The sequence below is a fragment of the Chionomys nivalis genome, chromosome 2 (assembly GCF_950005125.1).
Source record: "Chionomys nivalis chromosome 2, mChiNiv1.1, whole genome shotgun sequence".
NCBI lineage: Eukaryota > Metazoa > Chordata > Mammalia > Rodentia > Cricetidae > Chionomys > Chionomys nivalis.
This window is the reverse complement of record NC_080087.1, coordinates 129,661,481-129,687,105: the sequence shown is the minus strand read 5'-3', so window position 1 is coordinate 129,687,105 and position 25,625 is coordinate 129,661,481. Positions and strand designations below refer to the sequence as shown.

Genomic DNA, 25,625 nt, shown 5'->3' with positions numbered 1-25,625 from the left:
GTTCCTCCTGCAATACCCTGGCTCCAGGAAGCACTCTAGGGTGGATGCAAACTTCACATTGAGTTCATTCTGTCTAAATGCAGAAATGCTTTCTGTCCGCTGTTGTACTCTAAGTGTACACATTGTTAGTCAGATGGCTCAGACTCTCATTGACACTAAGACCTTGTGGTAGCGAAATAGTGATGTTCCCCCAGTGGTGAACTGCCAGCAACACAGAGAACCACCAAACTTGACCAAAAAAAAAAAAAAATCCTTCCCCTTAAAAAGTTCTCAGCGAGTACGTGAAAATCTCTTTCAAATTATAGTTCAGACACATTGCAACCAGGAGGAACGTGAGCTTGTAATCAAGAAATCAAGACCCCCTTTCACTGGAAGTTCAAGACCAAAGTCCACTATTTTGCAACTTATTTTCATTCTGCTCATGTTAAACCAGAGGGTGTTGTGTGATGTTTTGCTCTTTTAGCTTCTGAGGGGCCCACCACCCACATCCCAAATAAATCACATAAGGAGTCTTATTCTTACTTATACATGCCCGGCCTTAGCTTGTTTTGTTTCTTGCCAGCTTTTTAAATGTTTTCCCATCTACCTTTTGCCTCTGGACATTTATCTTTCTTACCTTTTTTTTTTTTTTACCTCTTTCTCTGTAGCTGGCTGGGTGGCTGGGCCCTGATGTCCTCCTCTCCTTGTTCTGTTCCTCTTCTTCTTTCTTGTTCTTCTGTTTATCCTCCCTGCCTGCCAGCCCCACCTATCCTTGCTCCTGCCTCGCTATCGTCCGTTCATCTCTTTATTAGACCATCAGGTGTTTTAGACAGGCACAGTAACACAGCTTTACAGAGTTAAACAAATACAGCGTAAACAAAAGTCACACACCTGCAAATAAAATTCCCCAACAAGAGGGCTTCTTGATACCTGAAGAGAGTGGAAGTTTCTTAAGTAGCTGTTTCCTGGGACGTCCTTACTGACCTTCCGTATTTGTAACATCAAGTCCTTGTGGTACTTAAATTATTTCCTTTAAAAGTGTATTTAATTTAAGGACAACGGTCATGTAAACAGTTTTTAAAAATCATATTTCTATAATTGAGTGCATGTTCATAAAGTTAGAGGCCCTATATAGTTATAATTACCACTCAGATAAAAGAATCATTTGGAGCACCACCACCGTCACCCCACAGGGAACATCAGCTTCATTCCCAATGGCATTTCGGTGAGATGGTCTAATGAGTCCAAGAAGTTGCCTGACTTCTGCCCCTCAGTATTCTTTCATGACATCCATCCACACCGCAGCGTGTGACTGTAGTTTTCTTCATTCATCTCCAGCATTCCATTCTGTGACTATGCCCTGAAGCCATCAGTTTCTTCTCTTGTTGACATATATGTATTCATATGTAGACATATGTATTGTTGAATACAGTGTACTGCAGTGTATTCAGTTTAAAGCTCTGGCAAATTGTTTGCGGTTTCGTGCACAAATCATTTTCTGTGTGTGAAAATACTTTGCTAGATCATAAAGTACATGCATGTTTTGCTTTAGTAGATATCGCCAACAGGGTTCCTGAACCAGCCATGTCAGTTTTCATTTCCACCAGCAATGTCTGCTACTTATCAACTAGTAAATGCCTATCATCATGTTAATATGTATCTTGTTCTCTTTGACACAAGAAATGGTATTAGTTCTTTACAAAGTTGGTTAGTTTGTGTGTGTGTTTGTGTGTGTGTATGAGAGAGTGTGTGTATGTGTGTATGCTTGTGTGTATGAGAGAGAGTGTGTGGATGTGTATGCATGTTCATGTGCCAGTAGATTCATATACCTGTACACATGTGTGTACTTACATGTGGAAGGCAAAGGACAATGGTTGATGCTGTATGTCAGCTTGACTTAAACAGATTTCTTCCTCTACAGAAATGTGGTCTTTACAGAAAATACCCAGAAGTCTTAGCTTCTACCAGATTCCTGTCATAATTTTTAAAACTCACTCAACCTTTCTAAAACAGTTAGCCTACAACAAAATCTTTTATTTTTTTCAGGAAATACACTTGACTCTTTTTCTAAGGCTATCACAAAAGTATTAGGACCTAAAAATATATCATAGCTTTAACTCCATACCCACCAAGTTCTGAAGATTGTCATACCTTTACTGTAGAGCACTGATTCTATGCAGTTGTCCCATCAGAAAGCAGTACTCAGAGCTGAAAAAGATATGACAGAATGTCTCGGTATTTTGAGGAAGGGAATGGGTTACATAGTGGTTCCAGGCTTTCCAGAATAACAACCATGGAGCAATGTCTCCTAGGTCGCACAGTTTAAGAATTTAAACTCAGTTAGGTGAATCTTACAACAAAATATTTATGCTGGAGTTGTACGCTAACAATTTTTCATGATACCTACTGAATTCCTATCTCCTCTTTAAGTTGGGGTCTCTGACCACTTTTACCACACCAAGTGTATACCCTTCTAGTGAGTAGTGTCTACTCACTCTAGTAAGGACACGTTGCCAGACCTCAGGCCAAAAACAACATCTACCAACTCTTGCTATAAAATGGTGTAAGCTTCTGAAGGCAGCTTCTTAGGAGAGGATCTAACTTCAGCTGAAAAGTCACCCCCAGCACAACCATATAGAGGCTTTACTAGGGAATGAAGGCTTTTATTCTGGATGGCCTGTGGTGTCCTGTCAATATTCTGCTCTTCTTTTGCCATTTGCACAAATGGCTAGCTCTTCTTATCTCATATGCTTCATCAAGACAGGCTTCCTTGCCTGCTACCAAGTGCTTAATTACTAAATGATAGTCAACACATCCAGCAGCCTCCACTGCTTTGGATTGTGTTGCACAGGAAGTAGAATAGAATTCAGCATCTTTAGTGGCTTTTTCTTGCTCCCGGATATCACACAATCCAATCACATGTGCCTGCCTTGGTTTTCTTTCCGTTGCTTACAGCCTTCAGATGCTCATGGTCTTGGAGGCATTGGTTCCATGTTACCTACAGAAGATGAAGAGGCAGACTTCACAGGTCGAGACCGTGCCTGCTGCCCGAGAGGAGATTGCTGCCACAGCTGCTCTGGCTACATCCCTACAAGCCCTTTTGTACAGTGTGGAAGTCCTCACCAGGTAATCTCTGAGGCAGATATCCACAGCCTAAAACCAAATGTGTCCATTGAAAAGATGAAAAAACTGGTTGGCTAAATATCTCTAAAACCTGGTCTTTGTTTACAAATTATAGATAACTGTCTTTTTGGAGATAGCTACTCAACCCCTTATGGTTTATTATTGTAAATACTGCCTACATTATCAGAGTGTCAAGTACTCTGAATAGTGGCAGTAGCAATAATGATGACTTTCCTATATGGTTGCTAAATGCACAATTACATATGATTTGATGAGTTTCTATGAATGTTTCTATGGAAGTTTTAGGCCAGTGGTAAACAAATCTTTAATAGAAGGGCAAGTTAGTGAATATGAAGATGTGATCCACATTTTAATTAGCTGGTTGATTAATTTTTAGCTTTTACATTTACAGAAAGAGAGAGAGGGATGGGAGAAAAGAGAGAGAATGAGAATGAACACACTTGTGTGCATACTGTTTAGAGGACAAATTGTGAAGATTGTTTTTCACCTTCTATCAATTACATGGGTCCCAGGGAATGAACTCAATGTGTCAGGCTTAGGGCCAAGCACCTTTACTTACTGAGCCATCTTGCTTTCCATACCCAATGATTTTTGAGATGTGTGTTTGCAATTGTAGCCAAGCATTCTTATTGTTTTACTATTCATAAAGAATTGGATTTTTAACTCTAAATTTAGAAACTACAAAGCAAATATAAACTTCAGGATGTTATTCTATCCCAGAAGGAGCAGATTTCTCATGAAATAGGATCAGATAATTCCAGGAGAAAGAAAAAAAGAGGGATCTTGGAAAGAAAGTCACATTGGCACCAGAGTTTAGCTCTAAACAAAATTCAAGAAGCTGTCCTGTCACAAGATTCTTGGGTGCAGAAGTGAAAGGAGATGAGATATCGTATAGCAAGAAGGGATGATGGGGCTGTAGGTGAACAACAGTGGCCTGAAAGCAGGAAAGGCAAGTGAAATCATACGGGTGTCCATTCCCTCTAAATTAGTTAAAGATGGGGACCATCCAGGAGCCGCTCTGCATTTAGAAGGAATCTTATTTTTTTCGCATGGTCCCCTGAATTCCCCAAGCTGGCAAAAAGGCATTGAATCCTCATGCTTCAAATCTCTGTCCCCAAAAAGACAAAAAAAAAAAAAAAAGATAATTTTTTTATTAATTAATTTATTTAATTATTAAAGATTTCTGCCTCTTCCCCGCCACCACCTCCCTTTCCCTCCCCCTCCCCCAATCAAGTCTTTCTTCCTCCTCAGCCCAAAGAGCAAGCAGGTTTCTCTGCCCTGTGGGAGGTCCAAGGACCACCCACCTCCATCCAGGTCTATTAAGGTGAGCATCCAAACTACCTGGGCTCCCACAAAGCCATTACGTGCAATAGGATCAAGAACTCATTGCCATTGTTCTTCAGTTCTCAGTAGTCCTCATTGTCCATTATGTTCAGCGAGACCGGTTTTGTCCCATGCTTTTTCAGACCCCGGCCAGCTGGCCTTGGTGAGTTCCCGATAGAACATCCCCATTGCCTCAGTGTGTGGGTGCACCCCTCGCAGTCCTGAGTTCCTTGCTCGTGCTCACTCTCCTTCTGCTCCTCCTTTGGATCGTGAGACTTCAGTCCAGTGCTCCAATGTTGGTCTCTGTCTCCTTTTATCGCCTGATGAAGGTTAATATTCAGGGGGATGCTTATATGTTTTTCTTTGGGTTCACCTTCTTATTTAGCTTCTCTAGAATCACGAATTATAGTCTCAATGTCCTTTATTTATGGCTAGAAACCAAATATGAGTGAGTACATCCCATGTTCCTCTTTTTGGGTCTGGCTTACCTCACTCAGGATAGTGTTTTCTATTTCCGTCCATTTGTATGCAAAATTCAAGAAGTCATTGTTTTTTACTGCTGAGTAGTACTCTAATATGTATATATTCCATACTTTCTGCATCCATTCTTCCATTGAAGGACATCTAGGTTGTTTCCAGGATCTGGCTATTACAAACAATGCTGCTATGAACATAGTTGAGCATATACTTTTGTTGTATGTTTGGGCATCTCTTGGGTATATTCCCAATAGTGGTATTGCTGGGTCGAGAGGTAGGTTGAACCCGACTTTCCTGAGAAACCGCCACACTGCTTTCCAAAGTGGTTGCACAAGTTTGCATTCCCACCAGCAATGGATGAGAGTGCCCCTTTCTCCACAACCTCTCCAGCAGAGGCTATCTGGAGAAGACAATAATCAACTTTATATGGAAAAACAAAAAACCCAGGATAGCCAAAACAATCTTATACAATAAAGGATCGTCTGGAGGCATTACAATCCCTGACTTCAAACTCTATTACAGAGCTACAGTACTGAAAACGGCTTGGTACTGGCATAAAAACAGAGAAGTCGACCAATGGAATAGAATAGAAGACCCTGACTTTAGCCCACAAACCTATGAACACCTGATTTTTGATAAAGGAGCTAAAAGTATACAATGGAAAAAAGAGAGCATCTTCAACAAATTGTGCTGGCAAAACTGGAAGTCAATCTGTAGAAGAATGAAAATAGATCCATATCTATCACCATGCACAAAACTCAAGTCCAAATGGATTAAAGACCTCAATATCAGTCCAAACACACTGAACCTGATAGAAGAGAAAGTGGGAAGTACTCTACAACACATGGGCACAGGAGAACACTTCCTACGTATAACCCCAGCAGCACAAACACTAAGGACATCATTGAATAAATGGGACCTCCTGAGACTGAGAAGCTTCTGTAAAGCAAAGGACACTGTCACTAAGACAGAAAGGCAACCCACTGACTGGGAGAAGATCTTCACCAACCCCACAACTGACAAAGGTCTGATATCCAAAATATACAAAGAACTCAAGAAATTAGACCGTAAAAGGTTAATCAATCCAATTATAAAATGGGGCACTGAGCTGAACAGAGACTTTTCAACAGAAGAAGTTCAAATGGCCAAAAAAGATAATTTTTAAACATATCATTGGAGTAAAACTAGGCACAAAGGCCAGGGGAGGGGGCAACTTTAAGTTCTGCCTACCACACCAAGTCATGGAAAGAGATGACCTTAGTCACTCCCAAAAGTTACCATATCAGCATTCATAACAATAGTAGGCCATAAAGACTTCATCAAGGTAAATGCTCCAATAATCTACATCATCCTTTCTGTGCCTCAGATACTAATACATAAACAAAATTTTATCTAATACTAAAGGAGACCCAACAGACATTAAGTGAAATCATTTGAATCTTATTAAACATCTGCCTTAAAATGCTCACATCCTAGGGAAAATAAGCCTAGGTGTGGTTTTTACACTATGAGATGATTTCTCAGAACCAGAGTTGTAAACACAAACTGCACTTCGTTTCCAGGCCCCCCAGACCTGAATAATCACACAGCAACTATAGTGATTAAAACACTGTTTGACCAATGGCTCAGGCATATTTCAAGCCAGCTCTTACATCTAAAACTAACCTGTTTCTATTAATCTGTATATCACCGCAAGGCTGTGGCTTACCCATAAAGTTCCGGCATCTTTCTCCATTGGCAGCTACATGGCATCTTCCTTACTCTGCCTCCTTTCCTCCTCTATCTCTGCTTGGATTTCCTGCACTGCTATATTCTGCACTGCCATAGGCCAAAGCATCTTCTTTATTAACTAATGGTAACAAAACTTTTTCATAGCATACAGAGGGGAATCACACATCATCTCCCCTTGTCAGTCTAAATAAAAAGGAAAGTTAGAACTTTAACATAGTAAAATTACAAATAACAAAACAGGAATCAAACAAGAATTACACTTATAGTATTTAGTCTATTTGTATCTGGCAAAATTAAAGAAAATATTCTGTCATCTGTTTTTTCTTTGTGAGTCTAAAGTTTCATATCTAATTTATCTTTTATCATAACTAAGGAAAATATATCTATTCTTCAACTCCATCAAAGACTCTAGAAGGATAGATTACCTAAGTAAACAGAAAGTGCATTATAAGAAACTTCCAAAGTTTTAGAAATGACAGAGACATCTTGCTGCCTGGACAGTCACCCAAAGTTCTTTTATAACATTGGCACATTCATCTTCAGCCTATAGGCCCATAACATCTGGCAGACTTTTCAGTGAAGCAGGAAATTTGAAAGACAGTTTCACCTATATTGACAGTTTGTCACTCTCTTCTGTGACCTTCAGAGTGTTTGGCAGAGTCTTTCATGAAACAAGAACCCCGAAGAACTGCCTCACCTTCTTTAAGCAAGTTCAGTAGTAATTTTTCTGTGGGTCCTGCATGTCCAGTTATATAGCATACTATCAAGCAGTCCAGGCAAGAGCAGTTTCTTGCCCAAATGGTTAGCCTTGTCAAATTGAAGGCAAATTCCATAACAAATTTCTTCAATGCCCATCAACCCCTCTGAAGTAATTGGTACTGCCAGAAGCAGACATATCTCACTGTTGAGAAAAGTCTAGGTTCTTAAAACCTTTTAAACCTCATATTCTGTAGGTCTTTGAAGTATTGAAGATTATCTATCTAACTGAAATATATTTCTACATATCTAGAAAACTAACATGACTACAAGTTTGACATTATAAGTGGCTATCTATTAATTTGTAATTTTTAATTATACATTACATTTTAAGTGAGCTGTATAAACATAATATCTTAAACAACAGTAGAAATATATAAATATATATATATTGACCTTAAATTTGTATCAATAAACCAAAGTCCATACCAATATAAAGTATTCATTTCTATATCATATCCCTCTTTTATTCTCCTTTAGAAAGAGATCAACTGTGACCATTAGCCACTTATAATCAACCCCCTTTAAATGAAAACAAACATTTATAAACAATCATTTTGGGAATTTGGGCATAATTTTATCCTACTGCTTCCTGCTATTTGTTGGATGAAGTATTTTTAGGGCTCATGGAAACTTTTCAGGGAATCGTGCTCCATCAAACCACGTTAGCCTGGAAGGAATCTACAGGTTCTTGTCCTCTATGGAAACAAAAACAAAAACTCTTTTCCAAAGTAACATATCCTTAGACTCAAACTTTGAAGTCAAGATACCTTTAAAATACATATGATGGCTTAGCTTAGCAGCCTCCATAATCAAATATCTCTCTTTGCTCAAAAATTCAAGGAAAACACAATTATATGCATAATCCAGACTCAGTGTATTTTCCATTTTTACATGGCTTATTTGTTTTATATTATTTTCACTGTCTCTTTAAAGTCTTTTTAATTTTAAAAACTTTATTTCTTTTTATAACTGTCTATACTCCTTTTCCTCTCTCTCCCACACCTATATACATTTTTTTAAACACACTGTATCTTGTTTAGAGATCTTTTATGTCTGAATCAATCCTATTGTGTATCTGAAATCCTTTTCTGACAAGTATGTAGGAGTAGGGCCTGCTTGTTAGTCCCAGGCACCCGGCTAGCTTAGCCCTGAAAAATCACACACACACACACACAAAAAAAACTGTATTATTTAAAAAGCTGCTTGTCCCATTAGCTCTAGCTTCTTATTGGCTAACTCTTATATTAATTTAACCCATTTCTATTAATCTGTATATCACCACATGGCAGTGGATTACAGGCAAAGATTTTAGCCAGCGTCTGTCACAGGCAGAGGATCCATGGCTTCTCTCTGACTCCTCCCTTTTTTCTCCCAGCATTCAGTTCCGTCTCCTCACCTACCTAAGTTCTGCCCTATCAACAGGCCAAGGCAGTTTCTTTAGTCATTAACCAAGAAAAGCAACACACAAACAGATGGACCTCCACACCACAAGTAGGTTTTTTTGTTTTTTGTTTTGTTTTTAATGATAAGCGGTGTGGTTGCTGTGTCCCTGGATGCTGGCTCCACCCCCTCTCAGCCTTTCAATATGGTGGAGGTACATTTATCACCAGCTCTGCAAACCATGTTTACCACCCCAGCTCCAGGAACACAACAGGTCTATGTCGCCACCATTAAACAGCTTGCCACATGGTATTCACAAACCCCATAAGTGCTCCATAGCAGGACCTCCCAAAAGAGTGAGAGTCATTCTCGAAACCAGAACAAACCAGGTAGTTGTCTTGTAAAGAAGTCATGCAGTTTTTGCTGCTTACTCTGAGTCAGGAAAGCTTCTTTTAAAGAAGCTGTGCCTCTGCTTGCAGCCAGCAAAGAGAGCCTATCTGAAAAACATGCTGCTACCAAGAAGCTTCAGTTGACTCTCGTTTTTGTGAGTCTAGAAACTCCCTCCCTTTTTAAAAAAGCATTATGTGGAAATCCTTGCCAAACGTTTGGGCACCATTTGTAGACAGAAGTTTCAGTCTTGCCTGGTCCCGCAGTCATTCAGTCCCAAAGAAACACACAGAGGCTTATATTAATTATAAACTCTTTGGCCTATTAGCTCAGGCTTATTATTGACTAGTTCTTACAACTTAAATTAACCCATAATTCTTGTCTATGTTTAGTAATGTGCCTTGGTACCTTTTATCGATGAGGCATTCTCATCTTGCTTCCTCTGCATATAGCTGGTGACTGTCTCTGCCTTTCCTTTTCCCAGAATTCTCTTTGTTTGGTTGCACCACCCATACTTCCTGCCTGGCTACTGGCCAAGCAGCATTTTATTAAACCAATACTAGTGACAAATCTTTACAGTGTACAAAAGCATTATTTAACAGTACAGAGTAATTCTTGGGAAGATTTATGTACACTCTTGACTCTGTAATCTAGAATGCTGGCCTCCTGCCACCCAAAAACTGTTAAATAATCTTGTTACTGTCAACTGACACTTACAGTTTGAGCACATGTCTTATTTAAAGTCATGGTTTACTTCTGAGAACCAAGACAAAGAACTTAAACTTTGATTAGTACTTAGGAATCAACCTTATCTTTAAAGGACCTCTCAGGACAAAGCTGGACCTCCTATCCTTTAAAGATTTAAAAACTTGTTTAGGAACGCTTCAACAACTTGAGAGTTTCTTAAATGTTTCTACTTCTGCTGCCTTGTTCTGGAAACCACTGTTGTTGTTGCAGGCCGATGACAGCCCCACAGATGAGCAGGAGTGATCAAGGTCACAAGGGGACAACCACAGCCAATCACACCATGTCATCTGGAGTGAACACCAGGTAACTCTTTGTGCTCTGTGCTTCTCTGGCCTCTAGGTTGCATTTCAGTGCCTGGGAACGAAAGGAATTCTGAAAACAAAACAAACAAACCCACAATCTTAAGTGTGAAATGTTGTAGGAGCCGTGGGCTGTGTTCCTGCTGCCCCAGCTCCTAGTCACCTGGCTAGCTTATGCCCCGAAATAACAACACACAAACTGTATTCTTTTAAACACTGCTTGGCCCATTAGCTCTAGCCCTTACTGGCTAATTCTCATATCCTGATCAACCCATCTCTAATAATCTGTGTAGCACCAGTCTTACCAGGAAAGATTCAGCATGTCTGACCTGGTGTCCTGCTTCATGGCGTCTGGCTCTGAGAGGAGCTGCCCTGCATCTGAGCTCACTTCCTCTTCCTCCCAGCATTCTGTTCTGTTTACTCCACCTCCTAAAGGCTGGCCAATCAAATGGGCCAAGGCAGTTTCTTTATTAGCCAATGACCTTCCTCCATCATTTCCCCTTTTTCTGTTTAAAAAAAAAAAGGGAAGGCTTTAACTTTAACATAGCAAAATTACATATAACAAGACAGTTATCAAGTAAAAATTCCAATATTTACATCTATTTTATCTTTATCATAACTAAAGAACACTATAACTAAATATTCTTCAACTCCATCAAAGACTCCAGAAAGATACAATATTACCTAAGCAAACAAGAAATAAGCAACTTACAAAACTCTAGAAATCACAGAGACATCTCGCTGCCTGGACAGTCACCCAAAGTTCCTCTGTACCATTGGGGCATCCATCTTCGGCCTAAAGGCCTGTGGTATCCAGAGACATTTCCATGAAGCAGGAAATTTCAAAGGCAGTTCAGTCACTATCTGCTGTTTCCTGCAGAATGTCTCGCAGACTCTTTCATGAATCAGGAACCCCGAAAGATCATCTCACCTTTAGGCAAGTTCAGCAGTCCTCTCTCTGTGGGTTCTTTGTGTCCAGTTTATGCAACAGTCCAGGCAAGAGCAGTTTCTTGCCCAAATGGCTATCAAACTCCATAAGGATCCTCTTCGATGCCCATCTTCTTCTTGAAGTAGATTGGTGCTGCCAGGAGCAGAGTGTCTCATTGTCATGAAAAGTCCTAAGTTATTAAAACATTAAATAGCATATTCCGTAGTCTTTGAAAGATATGAAGAATGTCTATCTAAAATATATATGTACATCTAGAAAATCTAACATGACTACAAACTTGACTATTATAGATAACTATTCATTAACAACTTATATACGTAACATTTTTACATGAGCTACATAATCACAATACCTTAGTCAATATCAGAAATACATATACATATAACAAAATTGACCTTAAATTTAAATCACTAAAGCAAAATCCATATCAATGCAAATTATTCATACCTATATCAGTGAAAATCTGTGAGGAAAGCCTTTCAAGATGAAAAAAGTGTGGGAGAGTTTAAAAGTACAAGAAAATACCAGAGTTGCTTTGAAAATTATCAAGGAGAAACTCAAGCAGCCTTCATGAGGCTGCAGTCCTGTTGGTCTGTTGGCCTCCAGCTGGCCAGTGGATTTACCGGGCCTTAGAGTGTAGAGGCCCCCTCCTTCTCAAACGCCATAATTTCGCTGTCTTTCTAGATTGTCCCAGACTCAATCAGTCATAAGGTAAGTGTTTCCAAAATAACAGAAATAAGCTACACACCTCTCCCTTATCACCTGAAACAGAAATAGTATTTAATAACAAGGCTCAGATTTCAAATTTTTTTTAAAAAAAAATTATCTCCTTTGGCTATATTCCATGCACTTATATGGATCCTTACATTTATCTTTATACTCTTCTTATGACAATGAAACAAGTTTTATAGGAGCTGTAATTGAAGTGTACATGGTAGTCAAACGAAAGGAGATAGTACCTGTCAGAGTTATATGTGTATTCGCCTTATCAAAGTGTGTGCCTCCAAGGGTTTTGCCCATTAAGAGCCTCTAGAAAGCCTCCGCCAAGGAGTTCCCTTCTTGCTCTGAGGCTCATGCAGATTGTCCTTCTGGTTGCAAGTACCAGGAGCAAGGAGCCAAGCTGCACTTTATCAGGTACAGGAAAACTTGCTCTGATTCCATTTAACGCATCCAGTGGATGCATGATAAAACTGCTCCCATGTAAATGTTCTAGCAAGGGCTCAGGGAAAGCCTCTGCAGTGAGGTGCTGCCACGTCTCCTAGGAGCATAAATCTTCATCCTCCGAAGGAGCTTCTGCTGGGCGCTGCCTTCCAAATCCTTAACTCAGTAGGAATCATATTTCTCTGCAGTGTGACACCCTGCACTCAGTAACCAACCACATGTCCACGTTTTCAGAGCCCTCGTTAATCTTTCACAATTCCCCAGGGAAAACCTTCACTTACTGGAGGAAGGGCAAGGCCTTCCCAGAGAAGAGCTAGATGAACGAATTGCTCGAGAAGAATTCAGAAGGCCCCGGGAATCTCTGCTGAATATTTGCACAGAATTTTACAAGCACTGTGGGCCAAGGCTGAAGATTCTGCAGAATCTGGCTGGGGAGCCCCGGGTAACTGCCCTGGAGCTGCTGGATGTGAAGTCCCACATGAGGTACCGACATCTGCCCTGGCGTGTGCTCATGATCTTAAGTCACCAGTCTCTGTATGTGTGTCAAGTTGAACTGTGGGGCTTCCTCCAGGAAAATAAATGAGATATTTAAAATAATTTATTTCCTGTGGCTTAGGTTCATTCCATTTAGATCCTTCTGATAAAGTGAACATTTTACATATTAAAGAGATCTTGGTTAGAAAGGGAAAAATGATTAAAATGGGAATTCAATCCATAATGTAGTTTTCACAGATTTTTAAGTACAATCCCGGAGGACCTATAGCTGTATTTCTAACAGTTTGTAAAGAATCATAAGAATTCCTTTAAAGAAAACTTTCATTGTTAACAAAGACTTACTTGAAATGTTTGATATATCTATAAAATTAAACATACAGTTCTCTCCTAGTCATTCAGAAACAGCATTATAATCGGACAAAACAGACCAGTGTCCTGATTAGTAACTTCTGTTTTTATCTTTTAATGATCTTTTGAAAGAAATGTAGTAAGTGCTGGATCAAAGTACCGAGTGCAGAGGCATGAGGTGGCTGCCTCTCACCTCCCCTGAGGTGTATGTACCCCCCAGGCCATGCTGGAGAGCCTCAGGCCTTCCCCCTGTGCAATGAGGAGGAAATTATTTCACACTGAGAAATGCAGTTCCCAGACAGAGGGCTACAATGTTTCAAGATCCTGTTGTCATGGCAACTGAGCGCTCTATGCAGACCATCCCCCTCTTTTCCCACCTATTATCTCTAATTGACCAGAGTAATTCTGTGAATAGACAAACTACATTTCCACAGTCAGAAAGTGACTTCTACTGACAGGCATTTTGTAAGGGGGGGTGTGTGTCTGTGTACATATGTCAGTGTGTGTGTCTCTGTGTATGTGAGTATATGTGTGTGTACATGTGTCAGTTTGTATGATTGCATCAGTATGCATGTGTGTCTGTGCACATGTGTAGTATGCATGTCTATGTGTGTCTGTCTTGTGTGTCTCTATGTGTATCAGCATACATGTGTGTCTGTGTGTTCATGTATCAGTGTGTGTGTCTGCGTGTTCATGTATCAGTGTGTGTGTATGTGTCTGTTTTGTAGGTATGTATGTATCTTATCTATTTCTCTGTGTGTGACTGTATATATCTGTATATGCATCTGTGTGTATCTTATGTTTCTGTGTCTGTCTGTCTTCTGTCTATCTATGTCTGTGCCTATCTATCTCTTTGTGTTTGTTTCTGTGTGTCTGTCTGTCTCTCTATGGGTAAATGTATCTCTGTGCATGTGTGTGTGGGTGCTTCAGGATGTTCTATAACTCTTCTTTGGATATTTCAGGGAAGAATAATAAATAGCATCAAAGAGTCCTTGAGCACCCTCTAGAGGTTAACATTTTAATACTTTAACAAGCCCTAAGCAATTTCTTGGTACTTAGTGTGGATTTAAGGTACAAAAGACATTAACACTAATGAAAATGATCTATATTATATTAGACATTAGGAAAACAAAATAAAGCCCAATTTTCAAGGTTCTCACAGTGCATTTCAAAAGAGAAAATAACACAGTTACAAATACTAAAATTACTTGTATAATTAGCTGTTTATTATTTTCAGGTAAATTAAAAACTATAAGATACAAAAAGCTAGAATACACTACCTAGAGAGTCAGGAAAAAGTGGAATTGGCATGTAAATATTTATATGTTTGTGATATTATTAGCACAAAATGTAAGAAATCATACTATTTGTATCCATGAACCGTAACTTTGGTGTTAAATTTCTAGAATCTTAAGCAATTAGCTAAATACTCTCAGTTATAAAACCATATGTCAATAAAATAAAAGAGCAATTATTTGGTGTATTTCTCTCAAGTTTAAAGATAGATCATTTTTCAAACATCCCTCAAAGCTATCTTTAAAACACATACTTTCTTGAGAGCTAAACTCCAGTGCTTATTCAAACAAATGGGGAATTGCATTTAATCATATTGATTCACTTTTTTCAACAAAATATGGTTTATAGGAGCCCAGGTTCCCCATGTTGGTTTAGACTGGTTATGTGTTACAGTAGAATTTCTAAGAATGTGCAGGGATAAGGTGAAGGTTTCTAGAAGATTCTCTGCAGATAAAATTACCCTTACCTAGATATAAACAATCTAAGAAAGAATCCTTTTTTCTATGACGTACTTAGAAGAAAGGATAAACAATATGAATGTGTAGCTATTTAAATCACTTTTTTGTGCACCTGCACTCACACACATTTTTCACAACAGTGTCCAGTTAGGAATGAAAATAGTGAGTATGAAGAGATGGAAACTATTTCTTGGCATGAAGAGTTGCCATGGCGATGATGAATGGAACTTGTGCATTCATAATTAAGCCTAGCCTATTGGAGACAACTTAGAGACCTCACATGACAGTGGCTTCTATCAGTGCAGTCTGCAGAAGTGGAATTAATTTTCTTGACAGTAATGAGTCCTTCCATCTGTGGGAGCTAGTCAGATGAGGTACATGTTTGAAATCCAAGCATTGGAGAGGTAGGCAGGGGCTTAGATGCTATTCCTAAACAGTGTCTAGAGGTCATCCTGCAGATCCTAGAGGTCGTCCTGCAGATCCTAGAGGTCTTCCTGCAGATCCTAGAGGTCTTCCTGTAGATCCTAGAGGTCATCCTGCAGATCCTAGAGGTCTTCCTGCAGATCCTAGAGGTCGTCCTGCAGATCCTAGAGGTCGTCCTGCAGATCCTAGAGGTCGTCCTGCAGATCTTAGAGGTTTTCCTTTAGAGACTTTCAAGCATTTAGTTTGCCTGTCCTGCTGCTATCAACTTTTCTCTTTATTAAAATGCTCTAGTAAATACATGAGAAAGGAAAGAGCACAGCATTCCCATTGTACTACTTTAATTAATAGTCCCCCCCCTCTGTGTGTGTGTGTGTGCATGTGTGTGTTATGTGTGTATATGTTAACACCACATACAACCAGACATGGTAACAGATGTCTGTAATCCCAGAACTTGGGAAGACAAAACAAAGGGATGTGAAGTTCAGGATCATTTTCTGCTACAGAGCAAGTTCAGAGCCAATCGAGGTAACATGAGACCTGTCACACACACAAGAAGTAGCACTCTCTAGACACATTTGACCTATCCTTAATGTTTGTTAGTTGCTCCTCATGTTTACTCTCTGAAGCATTCCATGATTCTCCTTGACTATGCATGTGCATATATCATTGTATTGATGTATGTGGAGAAGGCAGAGAGTTAGAGGGTGCTGGGGAGAATGTTCTTAGGTAGAAAGTTGTGGAAATATTCTCACTGTCGTATTTCCTGCTCCTTATTTCTGAAATGATTTTAGGCTGGCAGAAATTGCACACTCCCTTCTGAAGCTGGCACCGTATGACACCCAGACAATGGAGAGCCGAGGCCTTCGGCGCTATATCATGGAGATGCTACCTATTACTGACTGGTCAGCAGAGCCAGTGAGGCCAGCCCTTATCCTCATTCTAAAGAGACTGGATAGAATGTTTAACAAAATCCACAAGATGCCTACCCTGAGGTGAGGATGCCTCCTGGCCAGGTATTTCAGAGCACACAGTTAGAAATGGCATTTTCAGGATAGTAGGTCAATAGTTAGTTAAATAAATGAGTTAGAAGTTTTCTGGTGGTATTCATGCACAGGTAATTGGGAATATAAATTCCCCGGTAGCCAGAATTGTTTTGAGGAAATAACATTTATTTAGGAATATATGTACTTATGTTGAGGAGGTGTCTGTCCATTTCTCAGCTAGTTCTTGATCTGATGCATAAAGAAACCCAATTAGAACTCAACAATCCCTAATCCTTTTTGAAGTAAGAGAGAGTATGCCTTAAAAATAGCCAACAACAGAGAGGAGAAACATTAATTTGATGCTAAAAGTACTATGTTAACAGAATGCGTTATCTTATTCGGGTGCATAGCAAGATAGCAAATTTCCAAGTTTTGTAATTAACAGTGAAACTGCAGCCACAAAGGGCACAGGGCTGATATCAAATTCTGACATTCACCTTATTCAGTGGAGTTTTAAATGAACACAGTTACAGCCTGGTGACTTCTTGGTGGCCTGAGAAGTACCCATTCATCCTCTTCCAATGAGCAGATGCCTCTGCATTAGCCTTTCTGGAAATGTGAACCAAGTTTGGAAACTATAGTCACAGTGAGCAGATGGTATAATTCACAAACCCACTAAATGGAAACTTCAAATTTGGATGACTGAGAAAGCCTTTTCTATCCCTTAAAACTAAACTCAAAAGCAAAGCAACTTTGCCTCAGACTTTGGTACTTAAGGTTCAGTTTGTCAGAAGTTTCTCAGACATTAGGCAGTACTCTGCACATTTATGCCATCACGCTGAGTCACAGAAGAGCAATATCGGATGCTATCAGGCTATGCACTTGTTCTAAGCTTTTGTACCATGGTGATGAATGTCAAGACATTATATCAAGGTCATTTTTTTCCTATCAGGCTATGCACTTGTTCTAAGCTTTTGTACCATGGTGATGAATGTCAAGACATTATATCAAGGTCATTTTTTTCAGTGGCATGGAGATGCCTGTTCTTAAGCACTATTTTTTTGGTGGTTCCAGTAGAACACTTGCATCTGCTGGTAAATGACTGATCAAAGATGCATAAGTGTTTTATTAGTGTGTGCCGAAATAAATTATTTTTCTTAAGTACTTTGACATTTAAAGATGTTAAACATCTCCATAAAATGACTCATTTGTCATACAGTTAAACCTATTATATGATAATACCTCCCGAAAGGAAAGTTGTGTGTTCATTCACAGGTTTGGTCAGCTATGGGAAATTTTCCTGGGATGCATGGCATAATATCCAGTTGATTTGTCTTTAACCCTTTCATGTAACCTTAGCTCAACGCCAAAGCTTGGTCTGAAGCTGAGCTGTGAATTACTAGGGCACTTCTGGCATCCGGAGTGTCAGTGTTTCCTCATTTGTGACACATCTCCATTCTTTCATTGTTCAGGATGCAGTTTCATAGAAGATGTAGGCTTAGAAATAATTTCGAAATCAGAAGCACCCAGCAGAATAGATTCATTTTGTTTTGAGACAGAAAACTCCTGCATTAATCTGATTGGCATGTGTACTCCACCATCTGCACTACCACAGAAAATAATTCAAGACATCACTTCCTCAGAGGCAAAGAGAACTTTTTAGATCATTTTCCTCAGATTCCCTCTTTTTGACAGGACTTAAGCCATATGAATCCCACTAATAGCCTTGTGTGAACGCTGACTGTATCTTGTGTAGTCTGATAAGTACATTTCAGAATGGCAGGTTGGGGCAGATTTGCTCTGCTGGAAGATTTCTCATGTCTCCTGAAATGATAGGACAGGACCCCTCCCAAAGATGACATTAGGGGGACCTGAAAGTATGATCCGTTCATCCTCTCTGTTTTTTCTTCAATAGATTTTGTCTCATTAGTCGGTTGGGCAGGAGTGTGGCTCTGCTGCGTGTTCAGTACCTCCTTCCTCCCCTCCCAGTGTGCTCTGTGCTTTTGGAACAGCATGGGTAATGGCCATTCCATGGGAAGCACTCTGTTGTCTCAGCACACGTCCTGTCTTAGTTGATGCCAGGATCACTGTCTCGTTCACTTGCTGCAGACTCTCCGGAAGGGAGCCAGGGCGCTAATGGCTCCTATATTGTATTCCAGGCGACAGGTTGAGTGGGAGCCTGCCAGCACTTTGATTGAAGGGGTTTGTTTGACACTTCAGAGGCAGCCAATCATATCCTTCCTGCCTCATCTTAGGTCACTGATCAATGTCTGTGTCAATCTGGTGAGTAGCCAAGTGGCAATCTTCTGAAACTTTGCACAGTTTTACTCTGCTATTGATTTCTCTCACCTGAAGACTTACAGGTCAACCACTTTGTGCCCCTCACTTACCGATGAAAACAGATGGCTCAGGTGACCCTGAAAACAGTGAGGTCCATTTCAAGGTGGTCCATGGGAGATCTAGGCCCATCCTGCCCAGGCAGGACGTCGGAAGGCTGCTTCCCATGCACTACTTTGACAATCACCTCAAAGTTGCGTTGAGAGTTGAGGGCTGCCAGTTGGAGAGTGGGGTGGTGGAGTCTGCACAATTGGCTAGAAGTTGAGATCATCTGGGGAGGGGATCCTTAAAACAAAAGAAGTCTTTTTCTCTCTCTCTTTTTTAGGGCCAAATATCACCATGAGTTGGCCAGTCTAGGATTTATGCAAAGAAAAATGATTTTCACCATTTATGTAATATCTAGAGTCTGGTCCTGACGAGGTTTTGTACAATGTATGAGAACCATGTTCGAGCGTGCCATCCAGTAGGATCCGCTGCTTGACTAGTTGGGCAACAAGTGTGTAGCTGGAATGCCTAGTGCACATGAGCTGCGATCATCATCATTCTTGTCAGTATTTGTTCCATCCAAGAATGCCGACTGCACTTTTTTGAATCCACAAATAACTGTCCAGTCTCCCAATTAGAATAGTTTTTTTTTTTAGTTCATCTCTCATTGCCTACATAGTTAGCTATAAACAGCATTCTACAAAACCTTGGCTGAATTCAGTATAATGAGCGATCTGACTCCAGACATTACATGCCTTAGAGGGCATAGAGAAAGAAAAGACTGAAAATACCATGCCCAACCTTCAATTTGTTAATATTTTTGTTAGTGAATGAGACTCCTTTTCTAAAGCTGCATGAAACTGCAATGGTCAAGGCTGGTCATGTGCTCTGTTTGTATTTCAGGTGATGGGAGTGGTAGGACCTTCCAGTGTGGCTGATGGATTACCCCTTCTTCATCTCAGCCCTTATCTCTCACCACCTCTGCCCTTCAGCACAGCTGTTGTCCGGCTTGTAGCATTGCAGATACAGGTGTGACTGCCTTACCTGTTTGTCACGCTCATTAAGTTGCTGGTGGAGGCACCACATGGTGGTGCTCTCTCTTTCTCTTTCTGCAAAGGCTGGGCAAAATCTGTGAAACAGAAGTGTGAACACCTCCAAACCTTGATGGGTTTGGAGCTTGAACCCTGAGCATGGCCCTAAGTTGTGCTTCTGTAATTCTTCTCGAGATCTCAAAAATAGCAGAGTCATTTAGTCCTGTCACAACCACAGCAACCACTGTGGTCACTTACGCTATGTGCAAACTAATGGTTTATGTGTAATCAGCTCACAATCGTTAATCAAAAGAGGCAATAGTATTCAAAGTCTGGTTTAAAATTATTTTCAGAAAGAATTACAGTATAAAATTCTTTCACACGTTACTACCAGACTTTGAATATCTTTATTTTCCTTGGTGATTGTGAGTTGAATGTTATTTTAAACACTCATACAAGTAGCCTACTTTTATTAAGAAAGGTACAGAATCCCAATCACCCTGTTTCTCTGTGTCACCCAGTTTTTACTCTGTGATCAACAGAAGGAATTCACCGGATATAAAGGTATAACTGACCTACCCATTGTGTGGCCATCAGACTTCTTACCATCTAGAGATGGGTGGATGTACAAAGCATTTGAAGAATGGTGGGCTACTGTGTGAAGGGAAGAGATGACACCCCGTAGTCACCTTAATAACCGCTTTCCAAAGGTCACTAATTTCTTCCTTTATTGCTTCCTGGCTTGAAGAAGGCCTAGGCAGGGAGTAAAGAACTTTTAAATGACCTCAAATGGAGAAAGTGCCACACTGTCATTTTCTTCATTTTCCAGGGTAGACACATGGAGGAAATTAGTGGGAGAAATGAGGTGGGTCTTATATTAAACTTTTTCACTTGGCACTTAAGCTATTAATGTCATTTTAAGAATGTAACTATATTATGTGAAATCAATGGCAAAATATCATTGTGGGTCAAATTTAATTTGCCACGAAGACGACACTTGAACTCATAGTTTCCAGGTGCAGCCAGCGGGGAGGCACCTTCGCCAACACACTCTGTAGAAACAAATGCACGCGATGGGCACGGTGGTCAATTAATCTTTTTTTTTTCTATTATTGCTGCACAGGCTTTAAAAGAAGATTTCCCTTTAAGCCATGTGATCTCCCCATTCACCAATCAAGAGCGAAGGGAAGGGATGCTTTTAAATCTGCTCATCCCATTTGTGCTCACAGTAGGATCTGGAAGCAAAGGTCTGATTAATTTAACTAAAGGAAACGTACCATTGTTGTTGTGTTTTCTAACTACCAGTGTGTGGTTTCTATTCTTCCTTTTCACATGAAACTCATCAACTGAAATGAATCTAAATGGATTAAATGGGGTTTTGGAAACATGAGTTTTATTTGGTTTATCTCTTCTCTACTTCTTAGAAGAAATACCTTATTTAAAATTATTTCAATATAGCAGAAGTCAGAGTACATTGTTTGGGTTAAGTTAAGAAAATGTTAATTAGTTCAAGTACACTACACTGAGAATTGACTGGTGACTAAACTATTATATGGCCGCCGTGATTAGCAGAAATCCTGCAGATGCCAACCATCAATACATTCGCATGACTCTTCCTCTTCTTCCTCCTCCTTCTCCTCCCCCTCCTTCTTCTTTTTCTTGTTTATAGGTAATGTTTTATCTTCTTTTTTTAATCCAACATAATCTTAAGGGGGACTTTCTTTTAGGAAAAGCATATCTCAGATGTAAGGTCAGTACATTTAAGTATTTAACAAAAGAAAAGAGAATGAACTAATAAACAGGAGATTGGGCCTGGAACATAAGCCCTTGGATGCCAGCTATGGTGACCCTCAGGTGCCAAAAATGCTGTGCTGTCTGTGGAAGAAGCAGTACTTGGTGGGAAATACCTACATTTCTATGTGTTCTGATTTGGAACTGGAAGAAGTTACATTGCTCAGTGTGTAACATGAAAGTCTGCCTTGTAATTGTTATGTTTTCCCCTTCCTTTACCAACATGCACTTCAGATAGCCCATGGCTGGAGCAGCCCGAGGTACAGCTATTGCTGCAGACTGTCATCAACGTGCTCCTGCCCCCTCGGATCATCAGCACATCGAGGAGCAAGAACTTCATGCTGGAGAGCTCCCCAGCCCACTGCTCTACTCCTGGGGATGCAGGCAAAGACTTGCGCAAGGAAGGGCTGGCTGAGTCCACCAGCCAGGCAGCATACTTAGGTGGGTCTCTTTTTCCCGCCTCCTCTTTTTTGCTCCCCGTGGATATATGTACTATGATCTATCTTGGCTCTGAAGGTATTTAAAGAAACCACTTGAGCAAGAAATACCCTTGCATGACTAGCTTACTTTAGTAAACATATGTCAAAAGACAATGAGTATTTTCATATATGCACTCTCGGAATTACTTGGTTGTTTGCATATGAGGAAGGATTAGCTCTTTCTGAGCAAGATCACTCAGATTTGGCAGCTCCTGTGAGATAGTGCACACTTTGCTTCCCATAGGTCAGTCCTCTATGTAAATAAAGCCCTTGGAGTTGGCAGTCAACATCCTGAGTGTAGAACATGGTGACCTTGCAGGACCTTACTTCCTTAGCAAGCTTTCTTATTCTTCCTTGACAATGTCTTTATTGTCATTATAAGACAATTCCATCTTGATCTTGTGAGGACAATCCCCTCTTCCTACAAGCTTCCAATTCCTCTCCCCACTTATACTCCTATTTTCCTATTACCTCATCCCTGACTTTAAGTGTTGGCCTCCCATGGGGTAGCAGAGGGTTACTCAGCGTCTCTGAAAGTAGTAGACCGGGAGTAAAGACCACTGACACCAAGAATAAGGAGCATGACAGTGGGGACCTCATAAAAGGAAGAAGTAGACCAGGGTTGGAGGGAAGACCACTCTTGGACTGACTCCAAGAATAAGGAACACGACAATGGAACCCCTTAAGAGGGCATCTCTCCTGACATTTTTTTTTCAGTTCACCAAAGTGGATGTTGTTGGAAGAATGGGACACAGCACAAACTCCTGAATCAGACAGGTCCTTGGAGTTTGGAGTGTGGGAAATGGGGTGTCTAAGCATTCTGAAGGGGTGTGTATGTACGATACCATTTTCTGTGGCTAAAAGAAAAGAGAGAAGGAAACAGAATGTGTGTGCATAGGACCCACCGTAATGGGCACTCAGTTGCCCAAGGCCTAAGAAGCCAGGTTCAGAAAACATCCACGCAGACAAAGAACCATACGTGAAGTCAAGGAACACAGAAGATAGTGGGGAAAGAGAGCTCTTTATGTAAGACCAGGAATAAAAAAAAAATTATTCCATTCCACTTTCTGTTTTTTTAATGAAGATATTACTTATATTTCTTCCTTGATCAGGATATTGTATCTTTTATTAATAATAATAATAATAATAATAATAATAATGATAATGATGTTATCTGGGGATGTGAGTAACTTGTTGGTGAGTCCATAAAGCCCCTGTGACAAAGTCTATGGGCTGTAAAGCATTAGTAATACACATACTTATAATTGCCTCTTTAGTTCAACGGAATACCTACCTTACCCCATTGTTTTTTGTTGTGGTGGTGGTGGTTTTTGTTTTGTTTTGTTTTCAAAATGGAGATTTTCAAAGCATTTAATAAAATTGTGTTCTAACCCACATCAAAATACCTTTACCTATATGTCTGGAATACTGGCTCAGGGGTACAGGTTAAGTTTCTGGAACTGTGGCATTTAACGAATTAAAAATTTTCCCATGTGCAAAGGCAGTGACTGTGGGCAAGATTCCTCTGAAGCACAAGCCCTCAGGATCCTTCTCTTTTCCTACTCTGAAGCCCTAAAGGTTATTCTCGTCTGCTTTGAGAGGCAGCTGGGAAGCCAGTGGTACTGGCTGAGCCTGCAGGTGAAGGAGATGGCTCTGCGGAAGGTGGGCGGCCTGGCCCTGTGGGATTTCCTCGACTTCATCGTGCGCACCCGGATACCCATCTTCGTACTCTTGCGCCCTTTCATCCAATGCAAGGTGTGGAGTGACCCTGTCACAAAAAGCCAGTGAACTTGCAGTTTTCTACTAAGGCAGGAGTGTTGGGAGCTGGGGAGAGGGACGGGGGGTGGGGGCAGCAGGGCAGTTACAGGACGCACACATGCTGCGCCCAGTTAGCCTATTAGAGAGACTGTTAGCACCATGTTTGATGAGGATGGAGCCCCAAGCAAGCATCCAGAGAGAATTTCACATTTAAAGCACCTCTTCACCTACTAAAGTATGCCAAACTTATTCTCATCCCATTCGTCATCCCTCTCTTTAAAGAAAGGAGAAAAACTGGCCCCGTGGAATGTTCTAGAGAATGTTCTCCCATATCAGTAGCATCTGAAATCTACTATTTTAAAAAACGGGACAGCCAAGGCTTCTTTTTCCCTCCATGAGTTCCATTGTTAATCCACTCTTTTGTTCTTCTCATGCCCCGATTTTTTGGGGCGGAGACACTACACAGTGGCATTGTGCTGGCACCAGTGTCTCCTGCATCGCCTTCTTTTCTTCCTGAATCTATGAAGTGGGTCGGTATCACAGTGAGCCAGGTTTACAGATGGGAAATTTGGGGTCCTGAGGATGAAATGCCTGCCTTTTAGCTACTGGCCCAACCGGCAGAGAACCATGAAGAACTTTCTGCCCGGCAACATATCTCTGACCAGTTAGAGCGGCGCTTCATCCCCCGCCCTTTATGCAAGAGCTCGCTCATTGCAGAGTTCAACAGTGAACTGAAAATTCTGAAAGAGGCAGTCCACAGTGGCTCAGGTAAGCGTGAAGGGTGTCTCTTGAGTCTGCTGGATGGAATTCACAATCTCTGCCCAGCTCACTGCTCCTTGGCGACTGTCTGAACTAGCTCTCTTGATATACTAGTAGATTTGACCAAGAGATCACATCTAATAAAAAAACAAAAGTCAAAGGGCTTTCACGGGAATTTAGTTACATTCTTCTCCTGAATATTTTTATTTTTGTTTTGTGTTTTAGCATTTAAGCACTTATTTAATAAGGGGAAAGGGTGTTTGCATTCTTTCATTCCCTTTTTGATAGAGAATTCACTTTGTTGAGGATCTGTGACTACTTTACAGGCGTTATTTCCTCTAATTCACACACGTATCTGTAAAATGTATCTTTCCAAGCCCGATTTTAAAAGGAGGAAATTGATACTTGGAGGGTTAAATGGTTTATATAGCGAGAAAGTGAAGCCGGTGAGGTGATTTTACACTAGGTTTGTGTTGTGGATTCTCAGCCTTCTTAGTGTTTCACAAATTAGAATGGGGAGGAGCCAGGTAAAGTGGACAAGAGGGAGCTTCTTCAAACTGAAAGATTGTTCCTTGCATCTTCATTGCTTATTCTCAGTTCTGTAGCAGCAGACCCCTGAATAACGAAATTAAGTCACTATCTACCATTAGAGGGCAGTCATCACCCATATGTAAAAGACTGTGGTTTTATTTGCTTTCTGAAGTGTTTACTGTTGTTTGCAAAATATTCAAAACACAAATATTAAAAGTGCAGCATTGGTGATATTTATACATTTCCATTCAGATATTCTGATGAATCTGATAGAAACACCTGTCCCAGAACCGAGAAGTTTCTAATGCTGCTGTCTCCAGGAAAGGAGAATGAGAACTCTTTGGTGTTGTATTCTGATTTTGATTTTAGGTTCATATAAAAGATACTAATTTTTTATTATTCCAATATACTTATGTGGGCAATTCACATGCTGTAGTAATAAAACCAAAGATTTAGAAGCAACAGCTTAAGTCAAAATTAGTTGATATGCTATTTGCCTAAGCAAATGAAAATAAACACACTAAGAAAAAAAACTAAAAAAAGCTTTTCTCTTGGTAGGGACCTCAGGTCTCCATAAGAAAGCTGTTCACTTAGAATATACCAGTGGCCAGCACT

At 40.4% G+C, this 25,625-nt stretch overlaps 1 protein-coding gene across 9 annotated transcripts in view; it reads left to right on the top strand.

The window, feature by feature from the left end:
- Unc80 (unc-80 homolog, NALCN channel complex subunit) overlaps nt 1-25,625 on the top strand; it is a 191,109-nt gene that overhangs the window by 145,778 nt on the left and 19,706 nt on the right. For all 9 annotated transcript variants that reach the window (XM_057761422.1, XM_057761420.1, XM_057761417.1 and 6 more), the window contains 10 exons: nt 2,935-3,105; nt 10,138-10,230; nt 12,601-12,819; nt 16,148-16,348; nt 18,499-18,622; nt 19,565-19,690; nt 20,816-20,939; nt 21,718-21,924; nt 23,533-23,717; nt 24,323-24,488. In XM_057761422.1, the coding sequence (XP_057617405.1) occupies nt 2,935-3,105; nt 10,138-10,230; nt 12,601-12,819; nt 16,148-16,348; nt 18,499-18,622; nt 19,565-19,690; nt 20,816-20,939; nt 21,718-21,924; nt 23,533-23,717; nt 24,323-24,488 (1,616 nt within the window). The remainder of the gene's footprint in view (nt 1-2,934; nt 3,106-10,137; nt 10,231-12,600; nt 12,820-16,147; nt 16,349-18,498; nt 18,623-19,564; nt 19,691-20,815; nt 20,940-21,717; nt 21,925-23,532; nt 23,718-24,322; nt 24,489-25,625) is intronic.